The sequence below is a fragment of the Ctenocephalides felis genome, unplaced genomic scaffold, assembly GCF_003426905.1.
Source record: "Ctenocephalides felis isolate EL2017-DRISC unplaced genomic scaffold, ASM342690v1 CF-g0.4_SCAFFOLD_00845, whole genome shotgun sequence".
Classification (NCBI taxonomy): Eukaryota; Metazoa; Arthropoda; class Insecta; order Siphonaptera; family Pulicidae; genus Ctenocephalides; species Ctenocephalides felis.
Genome location: NW_020536999.1, coordinates 49,703,975 through 49,731,302, shown reverse-complemented (window position 1 = coordinate 49,731,302; position 27,328 = coordinate 49,703,975). Strand labels below are relative to the sequence as shown.

The window sequence follows — 27,328 nt, the reverse complement described above, 5'->3', positions numbered from 1 at the left end:
ATATATATTACATCACATATATACTACCTCTTCTTATATCCTAATCTTCCATTCAATTTTCTTATTTCAATTCTATTCAATTTTCTTGTATCTTCTTGTCTTCCTTCTTGTATCTCAATATGTTCTTCTGATCTTCTAAACTTCTTTTTTCCTTCTTACTTCTAATACAATTTTTTCTCGTAGCCTACAAATTAACAATTCTTAATCAACTTTAATTACAAATGAAATTATTATAACATTCTGATATTTTACATTTTTCCATTACATTTGCAATATGTTCTACTAAACTTCTTTTTTCCTTCTTACCTCTAATACAATTTTTTCACGTATTCTACAAATTAACAATTATTAATCTACTTTAATTACAAATGAAATTACTGTACATTCTGATATTTTACATTTTTCCATTACATTTGGAAGCGCCCGGAGTCGAACCAACGATCTTCGGCATGTGAGTCGGACATGCTACCTCTGAGCTACGTCCGCGTACTTTAAAATGTTTTTATGTTATTATGTTTATTCGACGTTTCAAGCCATTCTGAAACGAATGAGACCAAATTTTAAAAAATTATGTGTGTGTGAGCCGATTATTTGACTTTTCGTCGACGTTGTCTCAAAAACGGATGGACCGATTTTAAAAGTTTAGAAGCCATTCTATCTACCGTTTCTTCGAAATTAGCAGAAGAGCGAAATTATTTTAGTCCACAAACTTAGGCCATAACTTTGTTTTTTGTTAAAATTTTTTTTCGCAAAGCAAAGTTAACAATGTTTGTACTTATTATTAAAATTTCTATAAAGTATTTGGTAATTTGATGTGCATATGTCCAATAATCATTTCTCACCACCAAATGGCATATTTTATAACTTATTCTGGATCTTCAAAACCGGTGAACCTGCCTTCCCAAAAATTTCCATTTCTGGCACCCTTTGCCCCGTATCTTCAAAACGGCTGGACCTGCCTTTTTCAAAAATTAATCAGCACGTCTCCCTCAGTAGGAATCGAATACTTCTTGAATCATGCAAATCGGTTTATCCATAGATAAGTAAACATAGGTTTATCCGTGTTCTCAAAATCGTGGACGAAAATTAGTATTCGCCCTAATTAATACATACATCCAAACACACGCACATACAAACATTTATTTTTCGTAAAGCATAAATGTTTAGAAAACGTAAAGTTATGTAAAAAAATAATTTTCGATTTTTTCGATTACTATAACTTATCCCACCCAAAGTTAAAAATGAAAACAATAAAACGAGTGAAAACGATAAAAGGCAAAAGAGAAACTTTTTGAGAAACGGTATTTCCAGCTCTCTTCTTAACTCACAGGCGCACAATTTAAAACCCGTTTCAAGCGGTAAACTATTATTATCTTTGAAGATTCATTGAAGGTCAGTTCATTTGGTCCTATATTTTGACATTTGTTTTTTAAACACATGATATGGTAAACATACGTCAAACCCTATGGTTTACGTAATCCTTATTAGTTAAATTTCACCAATCTTTAAGTCTGCAAAGTGCACTTGTGTCTAAATTTTTGTTGTGTCACGATGTTTCTGAAAAGTTGTTTTAGGTTATACATGACCAAAGTTAATATCAAACAAATATGTGCTAGTAGAAATCAAATTGTAAATAATCGTAAGTTAATAAATTGATACATACATGGGTTGTAATATTGACAGGTCATGTTGTCTATTTAGTTCAAATTTTAATAATTTAATACAGCACATTTTCGAAGTAATGCAAAAATTGCATGTTTATGAAGTCATTTAATTTGATACAATTAGCAATATTGTAATTAGTAGATTTATCGAATTCATTTTAATTATTACTATTATTATATTAAGCTCTATATTTGTGCCCGTGCTGTGCTGGCATTATTCAAGGTACATTGAACACCAGGGCTCTGTAACTCTTGGTAATTTTTCATGGATCAATAGCAAAAAACTTCCTAATTTCCTCAGAACCAGTATTCAAATGAATAATTAATTTACAGCGAGTGTGTGTATTCAGATAAATTCATTATATATAAGATATAGATATCAAATATTAAATCAGTTGGATTATAACATTTAGGGGACCATGAAACTTCATGAAGTGCATTTATTGTAAATCCCTAAAAGAGTTATAATTATTTATATAGAGCCCATGAGACTTTATAAAGTGCAATTGTTGTAAATCCCTAAAATTATTGATCTCTAATAGTCCAGTCATTTAAGCTTAAATTAGGTAAGAATCTCGGAATTCGAGATACCCAGCTGTAAGTCTGTAAATACTTGTATTTTGCACCCTAAAAGTTGTCTTAAAACTACATATGATAGGGTGTACACAACATATGTAGGTTTTGAGACAGCTTTTAGGGTGCAAAAACAAGTATTTACAGACTTACAGCTGGATATCTCAAATTCTGAGGTGAACTTATTATAATGACTGAACTATAAGGTTCATGAGACTTTATTAAGTGCATTTATTGTAAATCCCTAAAGGAGTTGAAATTATTGATCTAGGGTCCATGTGACTTTATAAAGTGCAATTATTGTAAATCCCTGATAGAGTTGAAATTATTGATCTAGGGTCCATGAGACTTTATAAAGTGCAATTATTGTAAATCCCTGATAGAGAGGAATTATTAATCTATTATTGATCAATTATTGTCAATTCCTAAAAGAGTTAAAATTATTGATCTAGGGTCCATGAGATTTCATAAAGTGCAATTATTGTAAATCCCTGATAGAGTTGAAATTATTGATCTAGGGTCCATGAGATTTCATAAAGTGCAATTATTGTCAATTCCTAAAAGAGTTAAAATTATTGATCTAGGATCCATGAGACTTTATAAAGTGCAATTATTGTAAATCCCTAAAAGAGTTCAATTTATTCGCCTAGAGTGTATGAGACTATAAAGTGCAATTATTGTAAATTCCTAAAAGGGTTGAAATTATTGATCTAGAGTCCATGAGACTTTATAAAGTGCAATGATTGTAATTCCCTAAAAGCAGTTGAAATTATTGATCTAGGGTCCATGAGACTTTATAAAGTGTAATTACTATAAATCCCTATAAGAGTTCATCTAGGGTCCATGAGACTTTATAAAGTGCAATTATTGTAAATCTCTGAAAGAGTTGAAATTATTGATCTAGAGTCCATGAGACTATAAAGTGCAATGATTGTAAATCCCTAAATGTGTTGAAATTATTGATCCAGGGTTCATGAGATTTTATAAAGTGCAATTACTGTAAATCTCTAAAAGAATTAAAATTATTGATCTAGGGTCCATAAAACTTTATAAAGTGCAATTATTGTAAATCCTGAATGAGTTGAAATTATTGATCTATGGTCCATGAGACTTTATAAAATGCAATTATGGTAAATCTTTACAAAAGTTAAAATTGTTGATCTAGGGTCCATGAGACTTTATAAAGTAATTATTGTAAATCCCTGATAGAGTTGAAATTATTGATCTAGGGTCCATGAAACTTTATAAAATGCAATTATGGTAAATCTTTAAAAAAGTTTAGAATTGTTGATCTAGGGTCTCTCAGACTTTATAAAGTGCAATTATTGTATATTCCTAAAAGAGTTGAAATTATCGATCTAGGATCCATGAGACTTTATGAAGCGCAATTATTGTAAATCCCTACAAGAGATAAAATTATTATGGTCTAGGGTCCATAAGACTTTATAAAGTGTAATTACTGTAAATCTCTAAAAGAGTTCAAATTATTCATCTAGGGTCCATGAGTCTTTATAAAGTCCAATTATTGTAAGTTTCTAATAGAGTTAAAATTATTGATGTAGGGTCCATGAGACTTTATGAAGTGCAATTATTGAAAATCTTTAAAAAAAATTAAAATTGATCTAGGGTTCATGAGACTTTATAAAGCGCAATTATTGTAAATCCCTACAAGAGATAAAATTATTATGGTGTGGGGTCCATGAGACTTTATAAAGTGTAATTACTGTAAATCCATAAAACAGTTGAAATTATTGATCTAGGGTCCATGGGACTTCATAAAATTCAAATATGGTAAATCTTTAAAAAAGTTAAAATTGTTGATCTCGGGTCCGTGAGACTTTATAAAGTGCAATTATTGTAAATCCCTGATAGAGTTGAATATATTGATCTAGGGTCCATGAGATTTCATAAAATGCAATTATTGAAAATTCCTAAAAGTGTTAAAATTATTGATTTACAGCACATTTATTGTAATTATTGTAAATCCATAAAATAATTAAAATTAGATCCAAGTTCTGAAAATCTAAATTAACCCTTTCTCTGGCGGCATCCAAGTGGAAATTTGCTTATATAAATTCTTACTCTTCAATCATTATTGTATTTTCAAGTAATTGTTACCTACATTATGTATATCTTTAAATTATTGCAAAATATTTAACTGTCTGAAATACAAGTTGATGTTTTTTCCAGAAAATCGGATTTGCTAATTTTATATTTATTATGGACCCTTCAATTCCTTCAAAATCTTATGACTCCAAATTTGGAAAAAAGTATGTGAGCCAAAATTAGACATAGCTTCATCGGCTTTTTATCAAAAACAGTTGCACCGATTTCGAAAATCTAAACGTCTTTTGATAAAGCTCGACTTGGGGCAACTACAACTACCCTACAACTAGTTTCAATTTATCAGAAGCAGAATATTTTTGCTTTTTTCTCCGACTGTGACAAGGCCGGTACATCAACATTCGTTCATCGATATCTGACCTATAAATATTAAATGAACCTTTAAATAGAATTGTCAATAATTAGAATAAATACCATTCATTAATATTAAATACTCTTCTTTTATCTATGATTAAATAATCAAACAAAGTAAGTTTGTATAATCATTCTTGTGTTCGTCAGTAGTCCAAGCAATATCTGATCTTGCGTACTTGTTATCGAAATTAAGAACCATTTATCGGTGATATATTAAACGAATCATTTGATAAAAGGAATTAATTACGATTAGAATATTGATTATTCTAATCAAAAATAAAAGTATATTTGTTAAAATATATTGCAGTCACCGTCATATCAAAAAGCGGAAGTTTATTTTCGAGATCAGTACACGTATCCTCAATAATGTCCGTCGATAGAATAGCAACTTATGAAGAAGTGAAGTCTTTGACAGAGAAACCAACTGTTTTGCTAATCGATGTGCGAGAGCCGGATGAACTAAAACAATTTGGCAAGATTCCTACCAGTATCAATATTCCGTGTAAGTATAATAAATTATAGAGTATTATTAGAAGATATATATATATATATATATATATATATATCCCAGTCAGTGCTGGATTTACAGTAGGGGCAGTCGGGGCTAGGGGCTCAGGGCGGCAAATTTTCAGGGCAAAATTTGGAAATTAAGGAAAAAATTATATATATACATAGAACAAATATGTAATGCGTGATAAATTTTCTGCAATAAAATAGATTTTAGTTTTACAAAAATGAGATATAAAAATGGGGCGGAATTTTTGTCAGTGCTCCAGGGCGCCAAATTTCTGAATCCGGCCCTGTTATCTTCATTTTTTAGTAATTAGAAATTATATATACTATATAATCATATTTTAGTTATTAGAAATTATATTATCTAGTCGCGAAACGTCCTTAAAATTAAGATTATTTAATATATAAATGCAACAAGAGTACTATATACAGGGTGCCCAAGATTTGACATCAAGCCGAAATGGGGTGATAGTATTGACTATAGATAAATAAGCATAATTGACCTTAACTGTCCTGAAAAAATATGAAAAAAATATCTCACGTTATTTGGAAATTATTGAGTGCAACCTAGAGCTTTGGTAAAATTTATGATCATTTTTTTTGGTTATAGTGGTTAACTTTTATTAATTTTTATCATTTAAACTTTGGAACCGTAACTGTGAATAACATTAGGACCGCAGAAAAAAAATACCACAACTGCTCTAAATTTTCAAGAAATAAATTTTTAAAATCGGTTGACTTTGAGAAGCCGCCCTCGAAGATCATCCAATCTTTTTCACCACTTCGAAGATCAGCCCAACTGTTTCGAATAGTGAATTTAATGACAAGTTTTCAAGTATTCAAACAAAATCCAAAGTTAGGTAATTTGAAACAGTAATTATTCTTATTTTTCGAACCTTGATTTGGAATTATTTATTGTTTTTTGTATTTGTATTTTTTTAATTATTTATAAGTATCGCACTGAAGGTGAGCCAAATCAAGACTCGTAACGTATATTAGATTATCAAAATTTTTGAATTACCTAACATAAGCTTTTATTTAATTGAATGAGTGCCGAAAAAACTTTTTATTGAAAAGAATTTTATTATTTGAACATATAATTATATATTTGTGTAATTAAATAAGTTTTTTGTGTAATCGTGAGAATATATTTCTATTTTGCCTACTTTATTTAAAAACTAAACTTTTATAATTACTGAAAACTCTAAAAAAGGAGACAGTTAACGCAAATTTGGTTTATTTATGATTATTATATTATTTGATGAAATTTACTATTCTGGTCGATGAAGATTTGCAAAAATTGACCACCCTCATGGATTATTTATACTAATTCATTTTAATATTTTATTGTCTTATATGAAATTGAAATATATTAATTTATTATTATATACAAAATCAAAATTTCATGTTTCAATGTTTATATTAAAATGTTTATATTAAATTATTTAATGGTTATAATGTTTTAATTTGGATTTGTTTTATTAAGTTTTAGTTTATTTATGTAAACTTTATTTATAAATAATTAAGTTTATATATTATTTATTTATTTCAGTGAGTACAGTAAGCGATGTTTTACAAAACATGCCAAAAGAAGAATTTCAAGAAAAATTCGGCAGACCAAAACCAGAACCTGATACAGAAATCATCTTTCATTGTAAACTAGGCGGAAGATCGGCTAAAGCTCTGGATCAAGCTCTTCAGCTAGGTTACAAAAAGTAAGTTTATATACTTAATTTAAATTCATAAACATATATTTGAGAAATTCAAAACATATTTTATGTTTATATAATGGATTTCTAAATGAAAACATATAACAAGCTGCTATTAATTAATAATCTCAAGCTGGTGGATTGGCATGTTTTTCGACAGGCAACCACTTTTGTCCTCCCAAAAGCTTGTTATAGTAAATTTAAATTTAAGTTTCTGTTATCTGCCGATTTTTATATTACCAGTAGTTATTCAATTATCTGAATAAACTAAATGTTAGATGTTTGTTACTTCGTTAATAAATAAACTTTTCGGGTCCAAAAACTCAAAGTAAAATCAACCCTTTACCCTCGAATTAAATTCGGAGATAGGTATCATACTCGGAAATAATTTCTATCGATAGAGCTGCAGGAATACATAAAACGGAAGTTTTGGATGTATAAACAAGATTTAGCAATTGTTTCGTGAACTTTAAATATATTTTAATTTATACTTATCTAGTAATATGTTTATATATAAAAGTTATGTTTTATAATTACTGTGGGCTGTATGAACGCATGTATGCTATGGTGGCCAAGAGCAGGCATATGAGAGCAAAGGGTTAAATCTTACAACGTGGTAACATTACTTATTTGTTACAAATTGCTTAAGTTTCTCAAATTTTTTCTGGGATTCAAGCTTCTTAACAGCACATCTATTTGTTTTTAGTATAACAAAAGCATAACTTCAGAATGTATGGTTTTAAGATCTTGAAGAACTCTATAAACATACTCATTTTATTTTTTTATTTCTAAAAATAATAATCTGAATTTATTATAGAATAGTATAGTCAGAAATTTTATGGGATGCCTCAATCAATTATACCAGGTCTTCATAGTTATCTGTATCAAATTTTGAAAATATTCAAAATTAACATTGTGATCACATTTATCCCTCGGTTCTTTATTAAAAGACGTAATCATTTACTATGCGGTTGGAAAGGGCAAAAAAAAAATTATATTATTTTTTCATAATGTTTTTCCATTCCCATTCTGATCATTTCACAATACTAAATTTATGATAAACAAACCGTAGTAAAATCATTCCGAATAACCTTGACCGCATCTAATTCAATTTTAGATCGAAATTACTATCGTTTAGTACTTTATTACCTATTTTTATATAAAAATATCATTCAACCTTCATAATGAATGCCTCTTATGCACGCATATGTGTATTTCCATTAATTTATTTTGCTTGTTTTCTTCACATGGGTGCATCCAATAATTGTGATAATAATCTGAGCAAATGAATCCGATTGTATTGCATCGTGATCCTCATTAGCAAGAACGTTATTGATAACTCTTGGTGCATTTTAATTTGTTGACATAAAGCATTATATGCGATTTATATTATATAATTATGCATGAATTTGTAATTAATACTGCGTGATTCCGCAATAAAAAATTATATAAGTCATTCGCAATATTTATCTAAAACAAACCATGGATTAAAGTTCATTGATTTAAATATGAATCACACCAAATAAAATAACACGCAAATACACACATACACACACACACTTATATATATATATATATATATATATATATAATTATAATAAATGGTAGTCTGCCCGAAGGCAGGTCCATGGTGTGAGAGCTGCCACAAATAAATGATTCCCTTACCCTTCGTCTATCATTCCTATTCCTATCACATTTTTCATATTTTTACCTTTTCGAACTTGTCTTCATGCTTCTTGATCCTGTACTTCGGCTTTTAGTTCCCTGCATTTTCTCTTGTCGTGTAAGTCGTAAATCGTCTGCATTCTTCTTTCTTTCACTCCTTCTATATTTTATCCTCGATGACGTCGTGCAGGAGGCACTCTTTTTGCAGAAGGGGTCCGACCCACTTTTCATTTCCTCTCAGGATTGTGCTCAGTAGAGTCCTTTCTTCGCCTACTCTTCTCAGGACTTCTTCATTTGTTATTTTGTCTGTCCACTTTATCTTCTCCATTCGCCTCCAGTACCACATTTCAAAACTCTCTAGATAGTTCTTGTCGGCCTTTCTTAGAGTCCACGCCTCCGATTCGTACAGAGCTATGGTCCATACGTAGCACTTTATTAGTCTCTTTCGCAAGTCTAGACTCAGTTTGCTCGTCAGTAGCGTTCTCTTCTTCGTGAACGCCGCCTTGGTGCTTGCGATCCATGTCCTGATCTCTCTCGGGCAGTATCCGTTTCTGGTCAGGATGCTTCTTGGTATATATATATATATATATATATATATATATATATATATAAATAAGTCGGGTCTTCCTTCCTGGCGATATAACTCCAGAACGCACGAGCCGATTTCGACAATTTTGAATTCGTTGCAAAAGGTCTCGGGCTCCGCGAGGTTCATAGCTAAGAAAATTAGTGCATGGCATCGTGCCTTAATGCAAATTGCTGGAACTTCACAGACCGTAATTCAAAATTCGAGTAATGGCATTAGTGAGAATTATCAGAATTATGCTTAGTTAAGTCAACGAGCAATTCTTGCTGCAAAGAATAATAATGTACACGCACTGAATTTCACCATTCAATCAAAAATTGCTGGCGATTTGGTGACATACCAATGATTCCGACTGGTCTTCCGTTTGACTTCAAACGATTGCAATTTCCAGTCCGCCTTGCGTTCGCAATGACAATTAACAAGTCGCAAGGCCAATCGCTTAGAGTTTGCGGGATAAATTTCAAATAGATTATTTAGAAAATCATTGTTTTTCACATGGGCAGTTATACGTGGACTATTCACGAGTCGGGAAACCATCCGCTTTGTTTGTGTTAACGTCAGACCAAAAAACAAAAAATGTGGTTTGCCAAAGAGCACTTCAATGAAACAGATAATTTGCGGATTCACTTTCATTTACTTAGAAAAGTTCAACTAAAAAACACTTCATTTTTGTGGTCGTGTAATTCATTACTGTTGTGTAATAAAATCAAAATTTTTCTTTTCAAATATAACACAAAATTTATTTATCTGTGTGTGTGTTTATAAATGTTTCATTTTTTAATATAAAGCAATTAAATTTTAATTCATGATCTATTTTAACTCATAGGTAATTATACATGCATAATTACCCCAAATGCATAAATACCCTTAAGGGTACTACTATAATAAGGGCCAACTAGTTCAATGATGTTACATTAATTCCATCATCATTTTTGTAGTAAACAATATTAGACAATAAATCATATAAATTCCTGGCATAATAAAATAATTTGGAAACATTGTGTATAATAAATACATAAATGCTGAAATAGATACATAAATATAAATAGTTATTCGTAAATAGATGTACTATTAAAGTCGAATTATTTTTTATATAGCGCCAGGAACTACAAAGGAAGCTTTGAAGACTGGTCCAAAAGGAATGCCGGAGGTAATACTCAATAAATAGAAAAGAATCTGCAAAATTTATGAATTTTTTCGGAAACTATTATGAAAAAGTTGTGTGAAGGGTTGCACATAATTTAGTATAAATACAAGGCGTGTTCAAACAGTAAGAAAAATTTTCAAGTTCAGTACGATCCAAGAACAAATTTTGTGTTTGTGCTTTGTTTTTAGCAAATGTAAAGGGCAGAATACTTTTACCCTTTTGGTAGAAGTATCTTGTTTGGATCGTCTGATTTCTATTATTATGAATTATTGGTTCCGATGTCAAAGCCATATACCTCATCGTCACAGATTGAGCAAATCTGTGAGATTAAAATCATTCAAACGCTTTTGGGGGACTTTTACGCGATGAAATTCCGAATCAGAATTTAGAGCTTTAATGCCTAAAAAATTAAAAAAATACGTGCTACGAACTATTTTTTAACGTATCAACAATTTATCTTAAGGCAATATAAAAAAAAAGTTTATAAGTGGCGTTCAGCTTAAGGTTCTTCGTCCTTATCTTTTCGACCGTCTTGGAAAAGGTTGCTTCTCAGAGCAGATTCATTACGGATCCATTTATTTTTGAATGTTTTTTTTTATCTTTTTCGAAATCACTACTATTATTATTTTTGTCTTTTTACCCAGTTAATTGTTACAGATCTTTATTAGAAAAACTAGCTGCTGTTTCAAAAACTATATTTTCAACATCTTCCACATTTCCTTATTTTTTCAACAATTTTACTCATATTTGAAAGCTTCATATATTTATTTCGATATCAACTTAATATTTTTAATTTGTCCAAAAGAAACTGTATGATATATGTATTTCAAACTGTAGGAATATGATTAAATAAAAACAAAGTTTGATAAAATCAAATTGCACGCAAAACTTCAGAACCTTACTTTTTGAATACGCTTTGTAAAATAATTTTATTATGGGAATTTGTATTTTTTTATGGAATAATAAACTTTTTGTGAAAAGAAGTTAATAATTTGTGTAGTTAGTTAGATGCACTATAAACTTTTGACGATTCCAAAACTGCAGTATATTATTAACCACATAATAAAATGAAATTTTATATTCAAAAATTTATATCTGATCTGTTTCACTCATATAAATGCGATTGATTTTGCGATTAGCTATGTTGTAATACATATATGATTATGATTATAATAATAACAATTATAATTAATTGGTTCTCGGCTCGAAGGCAGGACCATGTTGTGAGAGAATCACAATGAATTTAAAAATAAAATTTAATACTATATCTAATGAAAAGAATTTGTTTTAGAATATTATCTGCCGAAAATAATTTTGAATTAAATTATTGGAAAATAATAGCGAAATGCGATAGTTTTTTTCAAATCTACTTACGAGAATATTTCTATTTTTTGCATACTAAGATATGTTAAAAAATAAAAATCCCACACAAATACAGATACATACTGATTAAAATGCAGAAGTCAAATTAAATATATCAATATTTTCAAAGTCATTTGTATGATGAGTCATATTCATCAGCATAAATTAGCATCATTGTTGACATGTTCTTGTAGAAAATTGCAACCTTGAATAGGTCACAAGGTACGATAGAAATCTTTCCCAATGTTTATTGTTACTGTAACAACTTTGTAATTAGCAAAGATTTGAATAATAAAACTATTGCTAATTTTCTGTTTGATCTTTCTGTTTTTTTATATAAAAAAATTCTTATAAAATAATAAAATTTTAATAAATATTAAAATTAGATCATTCTCATTTTTAATATTATTACTGTTCTTATTTAAATTGAATTGTTTGTTAGTTGAGAAATAAATCGTAGGAGCCATTGTTTGAAGGGGCACGAATTTTAGGTCATTTTTAAATCAGAAAGGCAATTAATTTTATACTATCATTTTTTTAGAATTTCTTTATCAACGCTACAAGAGTACAGAAAAAAATGAAACAAAAACATTTAATAATTTTAAAAATTATCAGTGGCTAAAGTGAGAGGTTCCAAAAAGATGACATGTGACCATGCCCACTTTTGCAACTGTTCTAGTAATAAATGAAAAATAAATTTTTGACAAAATGGTGACTGTTTGAAAAAAAACTGATCAACTTTCTACCACTTTTTTGTTTGTTTTCTTGATTTTTTTTAAATAGTAAAATTAAAATTAGGAGATGTGGCTAGTATATGCCTGAGAAGTCTATAAAAAAGAATTATAATTCTTCAAAAGTTTCAAGTAAAACGGTTCAGTAGAATTCGAGAAATCGTGGGTATCATATTGAAGAAGATAGTTTTACGTTTAAAGTTTCGCAAAAGGAAAGAAACAATAGAGGATTGTCATGGTCAAACAGATGTATCTCCGAAAATAATTTGAATTTTTAAAAATCCTTTAGTACAAATATTATTAGTGAAACTTTTAAAATAAGAAACAAAAGAAAAATATATTTTTTTGAATTTCTATACTAGAATACCCCCTTTTGTTGAAATTGTTTAAATAAATAATGCAAAATGTAATATATTATATATAAATATGCGTATTTACATATATATTTTTCTATATATTGATCCCAATTCCATTTTTACACCTTTTTTATCTCACAAAATGAATGTTTTATTAATTAAATACTGATGTTCTTTTTTGACATGTTTTGTGATTGTGACTATTATACTTCGGAATATTTGTGTGATTCAAAATTATATTTATAATGTTAATACTTTTGATCATACCAGCATAAATATATAAATAATTCTCAATTCCATACGAGATCATAAATACAGCGTGCAATCCAAAACATAATATATATTATATCGTATAATAAATTTTGAATTAATAGTCAAGACCATAACGAAACTTCAAATTTATCGTACATCGTTTAATAAAACAACTTCCATTAGACAAAAGTATGCTGTTAATATCCGAAGATATCGCAAAAACCTGTTTCTGACCATAAATTATTTCATGTAGTTTTTTATGATCTAAAAACAATATATTCTGAGCAGCAAAACATGTATAAAAACTAATGATTCTCAATATAGCAAAAAAAAGTAATTTTGATTGCGCTATTATACATTGAGAATTTAAGCAAAAAGTTGATAGAGGAAATATGATTTATATTTATTTTCTTAAATCAATATAACTATTGTTATCAATTTTATTCGATATCGAATACACCGAATTAGTGTGTAACTTGTTAAATGTTGAAGATCTCATAAAAATTATGTGATAATTTTTTTAGAGAAAATTTGTGAACGTTCAAATAAAATACTTCATTGCTATTGGTTATTTATACAAACCGAAATATAAATAGCACTTTAAAATATCTCTGAAATAGTTCGATATATATTTTATAAAATTGTAGTATATGTATATATATATATCTTATATATAAAATACTTCTGTAACAATGTAAGTTTCATTTTTTCTCCTAAACTATAATTCGGATTTTCATGAATCTTCCTGAAGTTTGTTCGGGAAATTTTCTAGAATGTTTTGATTCATAGAAATATAGTTAGATTGTAGAAATAAATGAAAAAAATTACAAAAAACCGCTTATCATTGTTTGACCTTTAAAATATTTAAGGCATGGTTTGACATTAAAAACAAATGACAACTGTCATTTGCCAAACATTTCTATTCACTTATAGGCTAAGGCAATAATAAAATATAATAAATTCATGATTATAAATAAGGAAAATGTAATGTATACATTATTATTGCCGAAAAGCAGCTGAGATGTGCCAAAAATTAAATTAATATAAGATGCAAATAATATAACATGCGTTTGACAGCCTGCGCATGCGTCTGACGCGCACGGCGAATCATTTTGTTTGCGCACTTTGCGAACAGATTCGCCGTACGAATTCGTGCAATGGGGCGAGCCATAAGTGATTGCGCTCAAAAATATTTAATTTGCAGTCGTTTTTCCTTGCTATACTAAGTTACAATACAAAAAAAATTACTTATTCAAAAAATTATTTAGAAGTTTCATTGTGTCAAAAATTCAAATGGTTGGCATTTTGTACGGAATATTTACTCAATGGAGCGCTTTGGGTCTTAACTTTTTTTTACTGTTTTCCAATTCGTTTGGAATTTTGGAATTAGGCTCATCTTACTCTCAAGTTCAAAAGTGAAAACAATTTAGACTCCTTTGCACTACCCGGGGGGATGCCATTTCTTTTCAGTGGTGTAATAACACTGGGTGTGGATAAAAGAACTAATTATAAGAGAAAAATGTTTAATAATGTTTTTCAAAAAAGCAAATACTTTTCAAGTTACTGGCTACTGAAAATTTGTTTCTTTTTTGCGTTTTTCATCGTTTTTTGCTAATATCTTCAAAAATATACATTTTAACGAAAATTATGTAATGAACAAAATTATATCAATAAAAATCCTAATAAATCGCTATTTTACAGTGTTCTAGGAACAATATTAAGTTAATTATCAAAATGGGTTTTTATAGTTCTCCAAATAAGCTTTAAAAGAAGTGCTTCTGCGTGTAAAATGAGTGAGCTATCATGCAATTAAAAGACGCATACAATGTTTTTTTTCATTTAAATCAAATAGTTTATGAGTGCCATTTCCACCAAAATTAAAAATAATCGTTTTCCATCTAGAATTAACTTGGTTTGAGAGATCTTGATGGATTCTAGAAAATACCATAACATTAGTACAAACGATTTTCAACAAACTCATGATTTCATAAAAAAATCCATTTAAAAAAAAAATCTCATTATAATATCTCTGAAAGAATACGTATAAAAGTATATATATGAAAATTCAAGGTATTTTTCAGACTAATTATTGCTTTTTATTATTTTTTTGTTACACAAATATTGATAGAGTTCTAATTGTTTAAAGAGTGCGCGGCTGTCCAACCGGAGTGTCTTTCGAGCCCTTCAACCCTTCGCCGTTTCAAAATAAGAGAAGTTACGGTAAAATTTATGATAGAGAAAGTTGTAGCTCAATTAATCACCTTTAAAATAGTATATTACAAGTTATGATAAAATCAGAATTAAAAGAGTTATAATCCAATTAATGCGGGGGGTGGTGACGCAATGCAAATTGTTTGCACTTCTGAACTTTAGATTAAGATTAGCTGGGCATACGCTTTTTTCATCTCCATTTACTGCAATAAGTTTGTTGATAGTAGGTTGAATAGAGCACATGTGAACAAAATTTGACAAATTAATTCACTTCAAATATGAACTTGAGTAATAATGTATATTGAATTATTAGTGTGAAAAATGCAATTTAGATATTAAAATACTAAAAGCCAGTTAAAATATGGTTCGAAATTGTAAAAATTGTAGGCAACATTATTTAAGCAATTATTTTGGGTAGGAAAATCCAAGGTGATATTGTACCTTGACCGCATGCTATATATTAATTCTTTCTGAATTTGTTATACTTTTTAAAAGATTTCAATTTTCAACATGCGTATCTATGCTATGACAATAAATACATGGTGATAAATTTGGAAAATCAATGTTTTAGCCGTGAATAAACAAAAAATCATTCATTTAAACATCCACATCTACAGGTATGTCTAAAAATATTGTAGTATTAAAAATAGTACCCTTAAATTCAATAAAATAAATTGAGCTATTGGAAATAAATTTGTTCTATAAATCGCAGTGTATAATTTTTAATATATAATTTTATTGAACATATTTTAATATTTGTTAAAGGGATAATTAAAGTGTTAACTGTGAGAATTGAGAATAATCATTTTATTTGAAACAGTACTGCATTTAACATCACTCATATATTGGTGTAAATAGTAACTCGAAAAACAATAATGAATATTTTTAACTGAACGGTATAAATATTAGTATAGGATATTAAAAAACGTAGAGGTGGGTACAGGACAACGTCTGTCGGGTCATCTAGTATATATATATATATATATATTATGAGTATGATAATAATTTCGGCAAATAAAAAAAATCAAAAATTTAAATTCTAGAGAAAGTGATTTTTTGTCAAAACATATCACATGTAACAGTTCATTTGTCATCTATTTCGCACATGTCATCAGTATTTTTCAAATTTTAAGTAAAAAAAAATGCAACAGTCAAAAAGCTGTTGTATTAACGTTTATAATTAATTTCCAAATTTTTATAAATTATGCGTCAAGGTATGACTAAAAATCACAAAAAATCGTAACTTAGACGTAACATAATTATATCGTAACTCGAACGTAACAATAGGCCAATAGACCAGTGGTCGGAAAGCCGGGGTAAATTACCCCAAATGGGGAAAAATGGAATTTTTGGGAATAAAATTTAGTATTTTTAATCGATGTTTACTGCATTTGCAAAGTTGTCCTTATGAGGGTAATAAATATCCGCCATGAGCATAATATCAACTAGTACAAGAATAATTTGGGGGTAAAAATAATAATGATTTGTAAAAGTTCCCCGACCGCTGCATTAAACGTATATCGTCGGTTTTTTATCAGGACTAAAACTAACAATATTCCATTGATTTGAGACATTCATTTTATAAAAATTTCGTGAAAATTCTTTAATCGTTAAATAATTTTATGACATATATAAAATCGATCTTAATATATTTTATCTAATAAATTTTTAAATACATTTTACGGGCATTTTTTTTGTCAAATTGCTATTGTCAAAATTTGTTTCAGAAAAGATTTGAACCTACTATAAATTGTTTTCGCAATCAATCCGTGCCTGCGTTTGATACGCTTGAGTATATAAACCACACCGGCGACTCCGGAGTGCTCAGTATTTTTCTGACAACAGACTTTAAAATAACATTTAAACTGTCCGATTCAATTATTTGATAAAAATGAAGACAATTATAGTTTTCGCACTAATTACCATTGCAGCTTGCAAAGGGCAATCTACTTGCCCTAACTTTAACGATACACAACATGACACTGGCAGAATCGCTACTTATGAAGAAATAGTTGATTTGCCACAGAAACCAGAAGTTTTACTTATTGATGTTCGTCAACCGGAGGAATTGGAGCAGGAAGGAAAAATTCCGACGGCTATAAACATTCCATGTGAGTATTAAATATTCTGTTTAAAATCTGCCAAAATGGATTTTCAAAGTTCGTTTTTATCCATGTTTTTTATGAATAATAATAAGTCCCTAGCATATCATAGAGTGGTTCAAATTAGGGAATGCAACACTGATATACCGCCCGAATTTTCGGCGGTTTTGATACTGGTATTTATCTTAAAAAATACCGGTATTTGGATATTTTTACATAAAGCGCTATTTGATACATATTACACTCGAGCTTAAATTTCTCATCTTTAAATTCCATAATCGCATAAACAGATGCAGCTTTAAGTAGTTCTATAGTATAAACAAATGTCATAATATTATCTCAACTCGTCATTAAACTGAATATTTAATGCTTATCAAAGGGCTTCATATCATTTTAAAATAAATGGAATCGGACTGATAGATAATCATGTTGTAATAATTATCTTATATAAAAATGTAACGGTTTTTTTTTAAAGTGATATTTGCGCCAAAATATTTTAAATCATAAATACCACTGCCTTTTTCCTCACTTCGTACATATTAATCATATTAATTACTAAATATTTTTGCTTTTTATTACAATTGTAAAATATTATTTTACATAAAACGTATCGCAGTTTGAAAATAATGTAGGGCCAATTTATTATTTCAAATAAGTATACTCCATAATTAGAGTATATTATTATTTATCTTGATAAAGTTTCGGAAATTAGTATAAAATAAATTTTATAAATTAGTATATCGGTATTGCATTTCCTAGTTCAAACCATCGCCAACACGCTCTTAATATGAAAAGAATCGATACCTACAATAACATATAATTAATAATTATATATACATTTATTATATATATATATATATATATATATATATATATATTATTTTCTGACGCTTTGGGCTCTTCATTTCAATTTTAATAAGTTACTTGATTCGCTTAGGTTTTTCGTCATACAAGGCTATTTATTTACAAATTAAAAATGTACTACAATTTTGTACCAATTATTTCATAATTTTATAATAACGCCATTTATATATCATTTTGTTATTATAGTATTCATTCACTAGTTCGTTTAACTTTAGCTGGATGAGATGAGACAACTCGAAACGAGTATATAAATAATTGCCTTTTTTTTTCAATTTTTTACATATTGACGCTATGGAGAGATTTTCCATAAATTTTCATTCTTTTATTTCACAATTGTGGTTTTAAACTCTTGTAATAATATTTCCATTTATTTAAGTTTGATAATTAAGTGTATTTAATTAAAATTCAATACTTTTTGATTCAGCTATGATTTTATCAGACTTAATTTAAATTGGAGCTAATTTGCTCCACTTTATATATGGAAGTAATTTAAACAGAACTATAATAAACCCGTCATTTCATTATGAGTTAAAAATACAATTGTTTTAAAGATGCAATTAAAAGTTGTTTTATTAATAAAACAAATATACAATCGTTTGATAAAATTTATATAAAAAATCACTTGAAAAACGCTGTATAATTTCTCGGTGGTGTTAAAAATTACGGTTATCAGTATTTTACATAAAATACTGATGCAATAATATATAAAGAAGAACGAAGTAATTATTGAATTTAAATTAATACATAAAGTTTGCTCGCTTTGAAAACAAATTCTGATTTAAGAACGGGATGAGTATTGTGGCGTTATAAGTTTACTTGTAATTGGTTATACAATTCTTAGAGATTATATGATTTTCTTTTTATAAATTTGATTATTTTGTTTCAGTACGTGAATTGGAAAATGCTCTCAAGAACATGTCTCCTGAAGAATTCAAAACCAAATTCGGAAGAGATAAACCAACATTCGATACTGAAATCATTTTTAGTTGCCGTTCCGGAAAACGAGCAAAGGAAGCTATGGAAACAGCATTGGGATTGTGTTACAAGAAGTAAGAAGATATTCTTTTTATACATAACATTAATTTCACAGATTTATTAAAAACTAAATTCGGAATAGATTTCTTATTAAATCTCATCATATGTTCATGATTTGAAATAAACAAAAAAAAATATCATAATTATAATCATGACAAAATAACTGAAACTCATTCTGTTTTAAGAAAAAAATTAATTCAAATTACTGTAAACTTTCAGATCAAGATACTACGAAGGTAGCTTTTTAGAATGGAGCAGCAAGCAGAAGAAACAGTGAAATTGCAGGGTTAATCAAATATTTTATATGATACACATATTATTTACAGATATGATCAAACTAAGTATTACTTGCGTGTGTTATATTAGCATATTAATATTTTCTTATGAAATGTTCTTAAGATGATTTTAAATATTGTTAAATAAAATTTGTATACTTTTTAGATATGCACCAAATAAATTAAAATAAAAATCTTTACATTCCTAAAATAATCGCCTGATTCATTCATATGCTTGATTAAAATTGAGCTTTCACAGAATAATAGATTTACATAATAGATTTGGAATGGTAAAACTAATGCAAATGAACTAAACATTATTTATTGAGTTGCTTCAAAACTTATATACATTAGATTATAAATTAATAGCATTACATGATATCGCGTAATAATTAATCGCATAATAAAAATAATATATCAAATTCATTTTAAAATACAAATTGTGATTGTGGTCACATAGCCAAAGACGTCATAAATTATTCAAGATATTCAGTCTTATTTAACAAATTATATACTTAACTGATACTATTGTTTCTGTTTTTCGGATAACTTTGAATTAATTATCTCTTTAAACTGTCCTAAGATCCTATGCTCACGTTTTTGTCTTTCTTCTTTACTGAACATAGCAAGAGCACGTTTTTCATCCGCGGAATAAATTTGATTTTCTTTACGGATACGTACAGCTTCCATACGACGATGCCTGAAAACAAAGTTTTAAGTGATATTGTGGCTTCTTTTCTTCTATAATAACGTTAGTTCTAAAATATGTTCGTTGAAAAAAAAAGAACAAACAAAAAAATCCTTATAATAATTTAACAATATCACAATAAAGCCCCGACCATGCTACCTGTTAGAAATGCTCTTTATGTGAAATACACTCATATGAGTAATAATAAATCTCACAAAACTTAAGTCAATACATTCTTGAATATTCCCATAACAGTTGTAGGTATATATAGGCAACCCCCCGCATAACACGGTTAAAGAATTGAGACCATCCCTCTCATAACAAGTACTTTAGCTGCATGGGTTCGCTATAACACGATTTGAGAATTGAGCAAAACCCTAATAAAATAAAATATATAGTAAAACCTATTAAATTTAAAATTCATATAATCTAAAATTAGAAAAGTCTCCATACAATAGCTCTATAAATTTGATAAACTAGTGCAAAATATAAGTAGTTTGATTTTTGAAAAACAATTCTAGGCTTATCTGAACAACATATTTCACATTTTTTAAACAAAGATTCTTTAAATAAAATGAGCATAAAAGTTTAATAACTATAACTTGGCATGTGTCAAATATAAAAATATCATCTTGCTTAAAGCAAATAATCGCAAATATAATTTTTTTTTGCAAAAAATAATGCACGGATCTGGAGGTAGTACAGAAAACTGTTCAGAGGATGAAAAAAAATTAATAAATATACCAATATTTATTATAAAGTCATGATATGTGGCATGTTTTTTTGTATTCTTGGAACGTAACCCCTCTTTTTTACTAGTTCTTTGTCCCATATAACACGGATTTGCATAAAACACTACTTCTTTGTAACATAACTACCGTGTAATACGAAGGTGATTATTATACAATTTCAAACACAATTATATCAAATCAGCTATTTAAATGAAATGTTCAAATATAATATATTAATTGATTCATACAATCTCATGTTTAAATGAATTTACATTACTATTTAATCCTTCATGCATTTTCTAAAATGCATATCACATTTGACAAAAAAACTACCTTTGTGTGAACATAAAGATAACGAAACAGTCTAAGTACTGTACTTAGACAGTAAAAAAAATTAGGCATAAAGGCATAAATTTTATGCATTTAAAAAAGGGCATGACTGGAGGATTATTGTGGTCAACAGCTTATCTCCAAAAATAATTTAATTTTTAAACAAACTTTTATACACTTATTCTTGACTAGTTGATCTTCAAAAAATAAAAAAAAACAAAATCAATTTTTAAAAAACTCTAGACCAGAATGGCTTCTTCATTTAGTTTCAAAAATTAAACATGTTATAATCACACTAATGAGAATACTCTTATGCAATTTTAAACATAATTAGAGCCTTCCAAGAATACATTGTAATTTAGATAATTAATTACATATGTATGTATTGATTTTATTTTGTAGAGAACGCCCAAGATAATCATTTTTACTAGTTTTTTAACATCAATTTTCATTGTTTTTATAAATTTATTCTATCAATTGTTATGTTTTAAGCACCAATAAAAATAAGACGCAAAAGAAAAAAGCCTATCTCAACCCATGTTGCCCAATATTGTGCTTCAACAAAGATTCCATGAACTAACCTGCTTCCACTCATAACATAACCGACGCTTTCATACTGCGCGATTTCATCAGACGTGAGACCAATTTCACCACGTCTAGGTATACGTTTTCCCTCAGCAACAAATGCAGCCATAGCAGCTCCTTCACCAGGTAACAATGCATGTCCAAAGTCCTTATGACTAAGACCAGCACTTTGTTTTTGCACTGGACCGATACATGATTTCTCATCATCTGAATCAGAGCTTTCCGAAGATGATGAAGAGGATGAGGATACCACATTTTTGAGACTTTTCGTATCTATGGAAAAAAGGCAAGTATTAATTGATTCCTTTTTTGTAGCTAACATTAATTTTAAAATTTATACCTTTATTCTTTTTGTCTGAATCTTCTGTTTTCTTATTCTTGAGTTTTTCTTTCTTCAATTTTTTCTTTAATTTTTTCAATTTCTTCTCTTTCTTCTCCTTTTTCCTTTTCTTTTTATCCTTATCTTTCTTACGTTTTTTCTTTGTAGAGTTTTCTGACTTAATCTTGTTTTTCCCATCTTCATCAGAACTATAAAAAGAATTCAATTGCAGGAATGTTTAAAGGCAATGCAGTTTTATCTCTCACCTTCATAAAAATTATAAAAAAAAAATTGATGTAAGTAATATGTAAAGTCATATAAAAAACAGTTTTTTTCACTGTTTCAGTAGTTTTGTTATTTCATATCTACTAAATTAATCTTTAACATTTGTATTGTAACATTTAGTGAGATCTGTTTATCTGTTTGTTCCACAAATTTTTAAATATATATAAAAAAAAACAATCTCAACATGGTGAATTTTTTTTTTTCAATTTATGTTAATTCCATTTTATTTTATTCTCAACATTTAGAAAATCTATAGAATAAATTTTGATTTATACTATTGCTACTTTGCTAAAATATCGAACCTTTCTCTTGCTGGAGATTTTCCCCAGAGAGCTGCTACACCCATAACACCTATATTTTCCCTTTCAATACGCCGAGCTTCCATGAATTTTTCAAATTGGTTTTGGTGTTTGTATGATGAAGAATCTACCATATATAAAAAACATAAGGTTGTTTTAATTATTTAAAACTCTATTTACAATTTATATTTATATATACAAATATGACCCACCATGCTTCCTATGACTTCTATGATCCTTTTGATACATGTCATGGGGCCATCTCTCATTATCTTCATTTAATCGAGTAGAATTTTTTGCATGACTATCATAAGAATCTCGATTGCCATTTACTGAGTTCTTGTGCTTAGAGGCAACTGATATTTCATTTATTCTTTCTCTCTGAAACCTGCTTTTTGATGTGGATCTACTTCTTTGCTTTCTTTCCCTATGTCTTCTTTCAGAACTATCTCGCAATTTGTCTTTTCTGTCCCTACTTGAATGATCATTTTTTGAATCTTTTCTTCTTCTATCATATCTCTCTGAAGATCGATCTCTTACATATCTATTTTTGTTTTGATCTCTAGATCTATCAAAAGATTTTTGCAATCTTGTTGGACTGCGTGATCGAGATCTATTTCTAATTTTGGATCTTGACCTGGATCTACTTTTCGATCTCATTTTGTAGGATTAAATTATTGGAAACTTAACCTAGGTGTTGCTGTATCTTTGAACCTGTTGAATATTTTTTTAAAAAGTATAAGATTATATAAAATAATAATTATAGATTCTTTTAAATAAATAAAAGTTATACAAAATATATGAACATGATTTCTTTCCATAAATTGCTTAAATGTAAATAACAATTGAAAATCAAATGACAAGCATTATAAATTATGATATTTCTTTTATTGTTTGTGTTAAGTATACTAATAAGAGATGTCAAAAATATTAACACCCCCCTGGAAGATGAAACAGATATGAATGTCTCGATAACCAATTATGAGGTATCACAATTATTATAGATGTACTAAAAAAAATATTTAAAATAAAATTATAACATGAATGTGCTAATCTTACTATTTATATAAATTTAAAATTGTTGAACATTATATAGCAAATGGAAAAAAATACGGATATTAAATCAGAAAAAAATGATGAATTCTCGACAACATCAAATTCAATAGCTAATGGTGGATATAAATTAAGAAAAGCAAAAGATAATGAAACAACAGATGTTATACGCCTAGGTAACACAAAAAAGAGAATGTACTTGGTATAAGGCTTTTATGATTAATTTCAATTTTTACAGCATATTTGATTCCGTTGTGTATAATCAAATTTGTGATGGTAATGTTAACTCATACAAAACCATAACTTATATTATGTATATTATGAAAATGTAAACTCAGCAAAATGACAAAGTAGTTCTAAATTATCTTTAATTATTAAATAGTAAATCTATTTCTATCAATAGGTATTTGGTTGAATGGCGTATGCAGGTGCGATAAACACTTACGTTCTACCAAAAAGAAGAAAGTCCCCATCAGAGACATTAAGCCTAAATTATTAGAAATAATAAACAAAGCCCTTCAAGCTCACGCAAACAATAAAATGAACCAAGAATTAGAAACAGATCAGCAAACATATTATTACAATGGGGATGTTTGTGTATGTGCTTGCTCCATAGCTGGGCGTATAACAAAATCGTTTTGGATGTATTGTTTTACAATAATGTTTTATTATTTTATTGTATAGAATAAATCATTTTAAGCAATTAATAAAGTATTAACTGACGTACCCATAACCTCAACTGTTTGACGTTTTTGAACATGTTCAGCATAGATAATCAAGTATAATAGATCGCTATGTCTGGCGATTTGACGTTACCTCGATTGAAATACAAATTTTTAAAAATAGATGGCAGCACATGTAAAATATTTAAATTAACCCCTGGTATTACTTCTAAATTTGTACGTATCGTATACAGCCCAAAAAACATGAATTATTTTTAATATTGGAAATAAGAATAAATTATAGGAAATACAAAATATATATTTTCAAATATATTACATATGTTTAAAGAACAATTAAAATTATGTTTATATTAACAATTATAATTACAACTATGGAATGTTTGAAAATATAATTATTATACATATTTATAAGTATCTTAATAATATCTCAAAAACTAAAGATCTAAGTGGAGAAAACCACAGAGGTATTTAACTAACTAACCAGAAATAACTGACTAATATTAATATCTCAAGGACTAATATTATTATATTAAAAACTTAAAAACTAAGAAGAAACTAAAAGCACAGAAGCACACGATGAAATATCAAACTTATTGTTAGAAGGAATGACAAATAATACAAAAATTTAGAAGGTTAAAAAAAACAGATAATTTGTTAAAAAGTACAAATACTTCACAAGCAAACAAGTCCTAAAGACATAAAATATATATTGATATCAAAATTGAGAGAAATCCAAATTCCTAGAATTAAAACTCATTTACGAGACATTGTTCTTTATTAATTCTGCATGTAATAGTTATTTTGCTACCTAATGAATTAATAGTAAAGTTGCATTTAACAAAACCTTTGAATAGTTTCTGTATCGGTGTTTTATAACATTACATTTAATCATGTTTCATTATGAAATCATTATCATTGAAATTACCATAAAATATCAACAAAATGTTTTATGCACATACAATTGTTCATGAATTGAAAGATAAAAGCAATATTTTTGACTCACAAGGTCAGTAACAAATATATTTTGAATTTAAACATTATATTGGGATGTTGCTCAAGTTTTATTTGAAGATTATTATAACACAAAATATTATGTATGGTATAGACTCGCTTTATAAGTGTTTACATTTGCTAATATAATAGATAATATCTTATTAAATATAACAATGAACTTATGTTCATGAACATTTAAACCAATACTAAATAACTGTTTTGCAACATCAACAATATGAGATTCAATCCAATCATATAACAATTCCGAAGATAATGGTATTTCATCAAACATCAAAACACAGAATTTGCTACTAATACTTTTTAAGAGAAATAGCTGAACCTAATGTTTTAAATAGACACTCATTAATACCGCTAGACTATTGTATCTCTGAATGCAACTTTCTCAATGTTTGAGGACATGGCAAAAAATTTGTCTTCAAAAATAGAACGCCTTTGGAGATTATTTGTATGACTTAATTTTTAAATTATTGCATTGTTAATGAATCCTTCTTGTCATTACATCTTGCATTCCTTAGTTGTCAAAAGTGCTCCTAGGCTTTGTTCGTAAGTATATTTTGCAGCAATTTGCAGGTACCCCCAATACACCTATTCAATATAATAACATGTTGAAATATCATATTTGATTATATATAATTAGTGTTGCAATTATTATAAAAAAATAACTTTCCGGGAACTGGTATTGGAATAGCTGAATATTTTAACTTGCACTTGGCACTTTTTTGGGTACTATAAAAACACTTTGCCATATTAAATTTCACTTAAATGTTCACTTAAACACAATTAATTCATTAGAAACAATTTTAGGTTATTCGTACGATTCGTACAGGGATCAAATGCTTGACAGCGCTTGACAGCCTCGCGTGTCAAATTGCACGAAGCTGAACGATTTGTACTTGAAATTGGCACACATGAGCCATCTGTTTTTAAAAATTGACACTACTCAAGACCAAAACAGTGCAACGCGCATTTGTTCGAAGATAACTCCCCATGATGTTCAGTATCAAGATACAAGGAAGCCAACGTAACAAAGTAAAATTTCACAAAACCAGTGGCGGTTTTTTTAAATATGTTTTGAAATTTTTGTCATACAATTTGTAAAAAAATATATCACACAATAAAATACACTACTGCATAAATTATTTTTAATTAATTACATTGAATACAATTATTTAATAATGTAAGAAAATGTTGAACATTTACAAAGAACAGATATATGTAAATATTATATACTAACGCATCGGTTTACTAAATAGAGCTTGCATTTTGAAAATTCAACTAGTGGTGTATGGCATCGTGCCTTAAGACAAATTGCTGGAACTTTCCGTACCGTAACGAAATGTTCGAGGAATATTAAATGTTTTCACATAGAAGTATCTACGTCATATCTACGTTGAGCCCGGTCAAAGGCTACATTTTTACGTAACATTTACGTTTTATTAACGTAACCAACAAATACATAACGGCGTTTCCTCTGTGCTACGATATTATAACTTAATTGAACGTTTGTGGTTTACTGGGACTCTAACATTGTTAATATATATGTATATAAGAATTATATAATCTGAATAGCAAAGTTAAAATTATTTATTTCAAGTAAGCTTTAAAACTTCAGCCATAATCAAAATTAAAATCTGAATTATTTTCGATACACAAACATTTTTATGAAAAAAAAAATTAATACAATTTTTTTCTTCCAAAAGCAATTGTTTTGTGAACACAAGATTTTTTTTGAATCATTCAAATCGGATGCTTAGTTCTCTCAAAAACTGCCATTTTTGTGTATTTAGTCTGTACATCTCTGTATCTTCGGAATGCCTG

The 27,328-nt window shown here is 28.2% G+C and overlaps 2 protein-coding genes across 3 annotated transcripts; one reads left to right on the top strand and one right to left on the bottom strand.

Moving 5' to 3' along the window:
• Positions 1 to 1,502: 1,502 nt before the first annotated feature.
• Positions 1,503 to 19,734, top strand: LOC113375063. The gene is made up of 7 exons (XM_026615018.1): positions 1,503 to 1,639; positions 5,023 to 5,217; positions 6,781 to 6,943; positions 10,286 to 10,338; positions 17,179 to 17,358; positions 19,100 to 19,262; positions 19,468 to 19,734. The coding sequence occupies exons 1-7, from the start codon at positions 1,552 to 1,554 to the stop codon at positions 19,523 to 19,525; spliced, it is 900 nt and encodes a 299-aa protein (XP_026470803.1). The 5' UTR covers positions 1,503 to 1,551; the 3' UTR covers positions 19,526 to 19,734.
• A 242-nt stretch (positions 19,735 to 19,976) lies between these two features.
• LOC113363276 (NKAP family protein CG6066-like) lies at positions 19,977 to 24,581 on the bottom strand. 2 transcript variants are annotated; one of them, XM_026605765.1, is made up of 6 exons: positions 24,541 to 24,581; positions 22,973 to 23,474; positions 22,764 to 22,887; positions 22,198 to 22,385; positions 21,854 to 22,130; positions 19,977 to 20,223 (listed from the first exon to the last, which is right to left on the bottom strand). In XM_026605765.1, the coding sequence occupies exons 2-6, from the start codon at positions 23,418 to 23,420 to the stop codon at positions 20,049 to 20,051; spliced, it is 1,212 nt and encodes a 403-aa protein (XP_026461550.1). In that variant the 5' UTR covers positions 23,421 to 23,474; positions 24,541 to 24,581; the 3' UTR covers positions 19,977 to 20,048. The 2 variants fall into 2 exon arrangements, with proteins under 2 accessions (XP_026461550.1, XP_026461549.1); XM_026605764.1 differs by lacking the exon at positions 24,541 to 24,581 and adding an exon at positions 24,259 to 24,504.
• Positions 24,582 to 27,328: the final 2,747 nt, after the last annotated feature.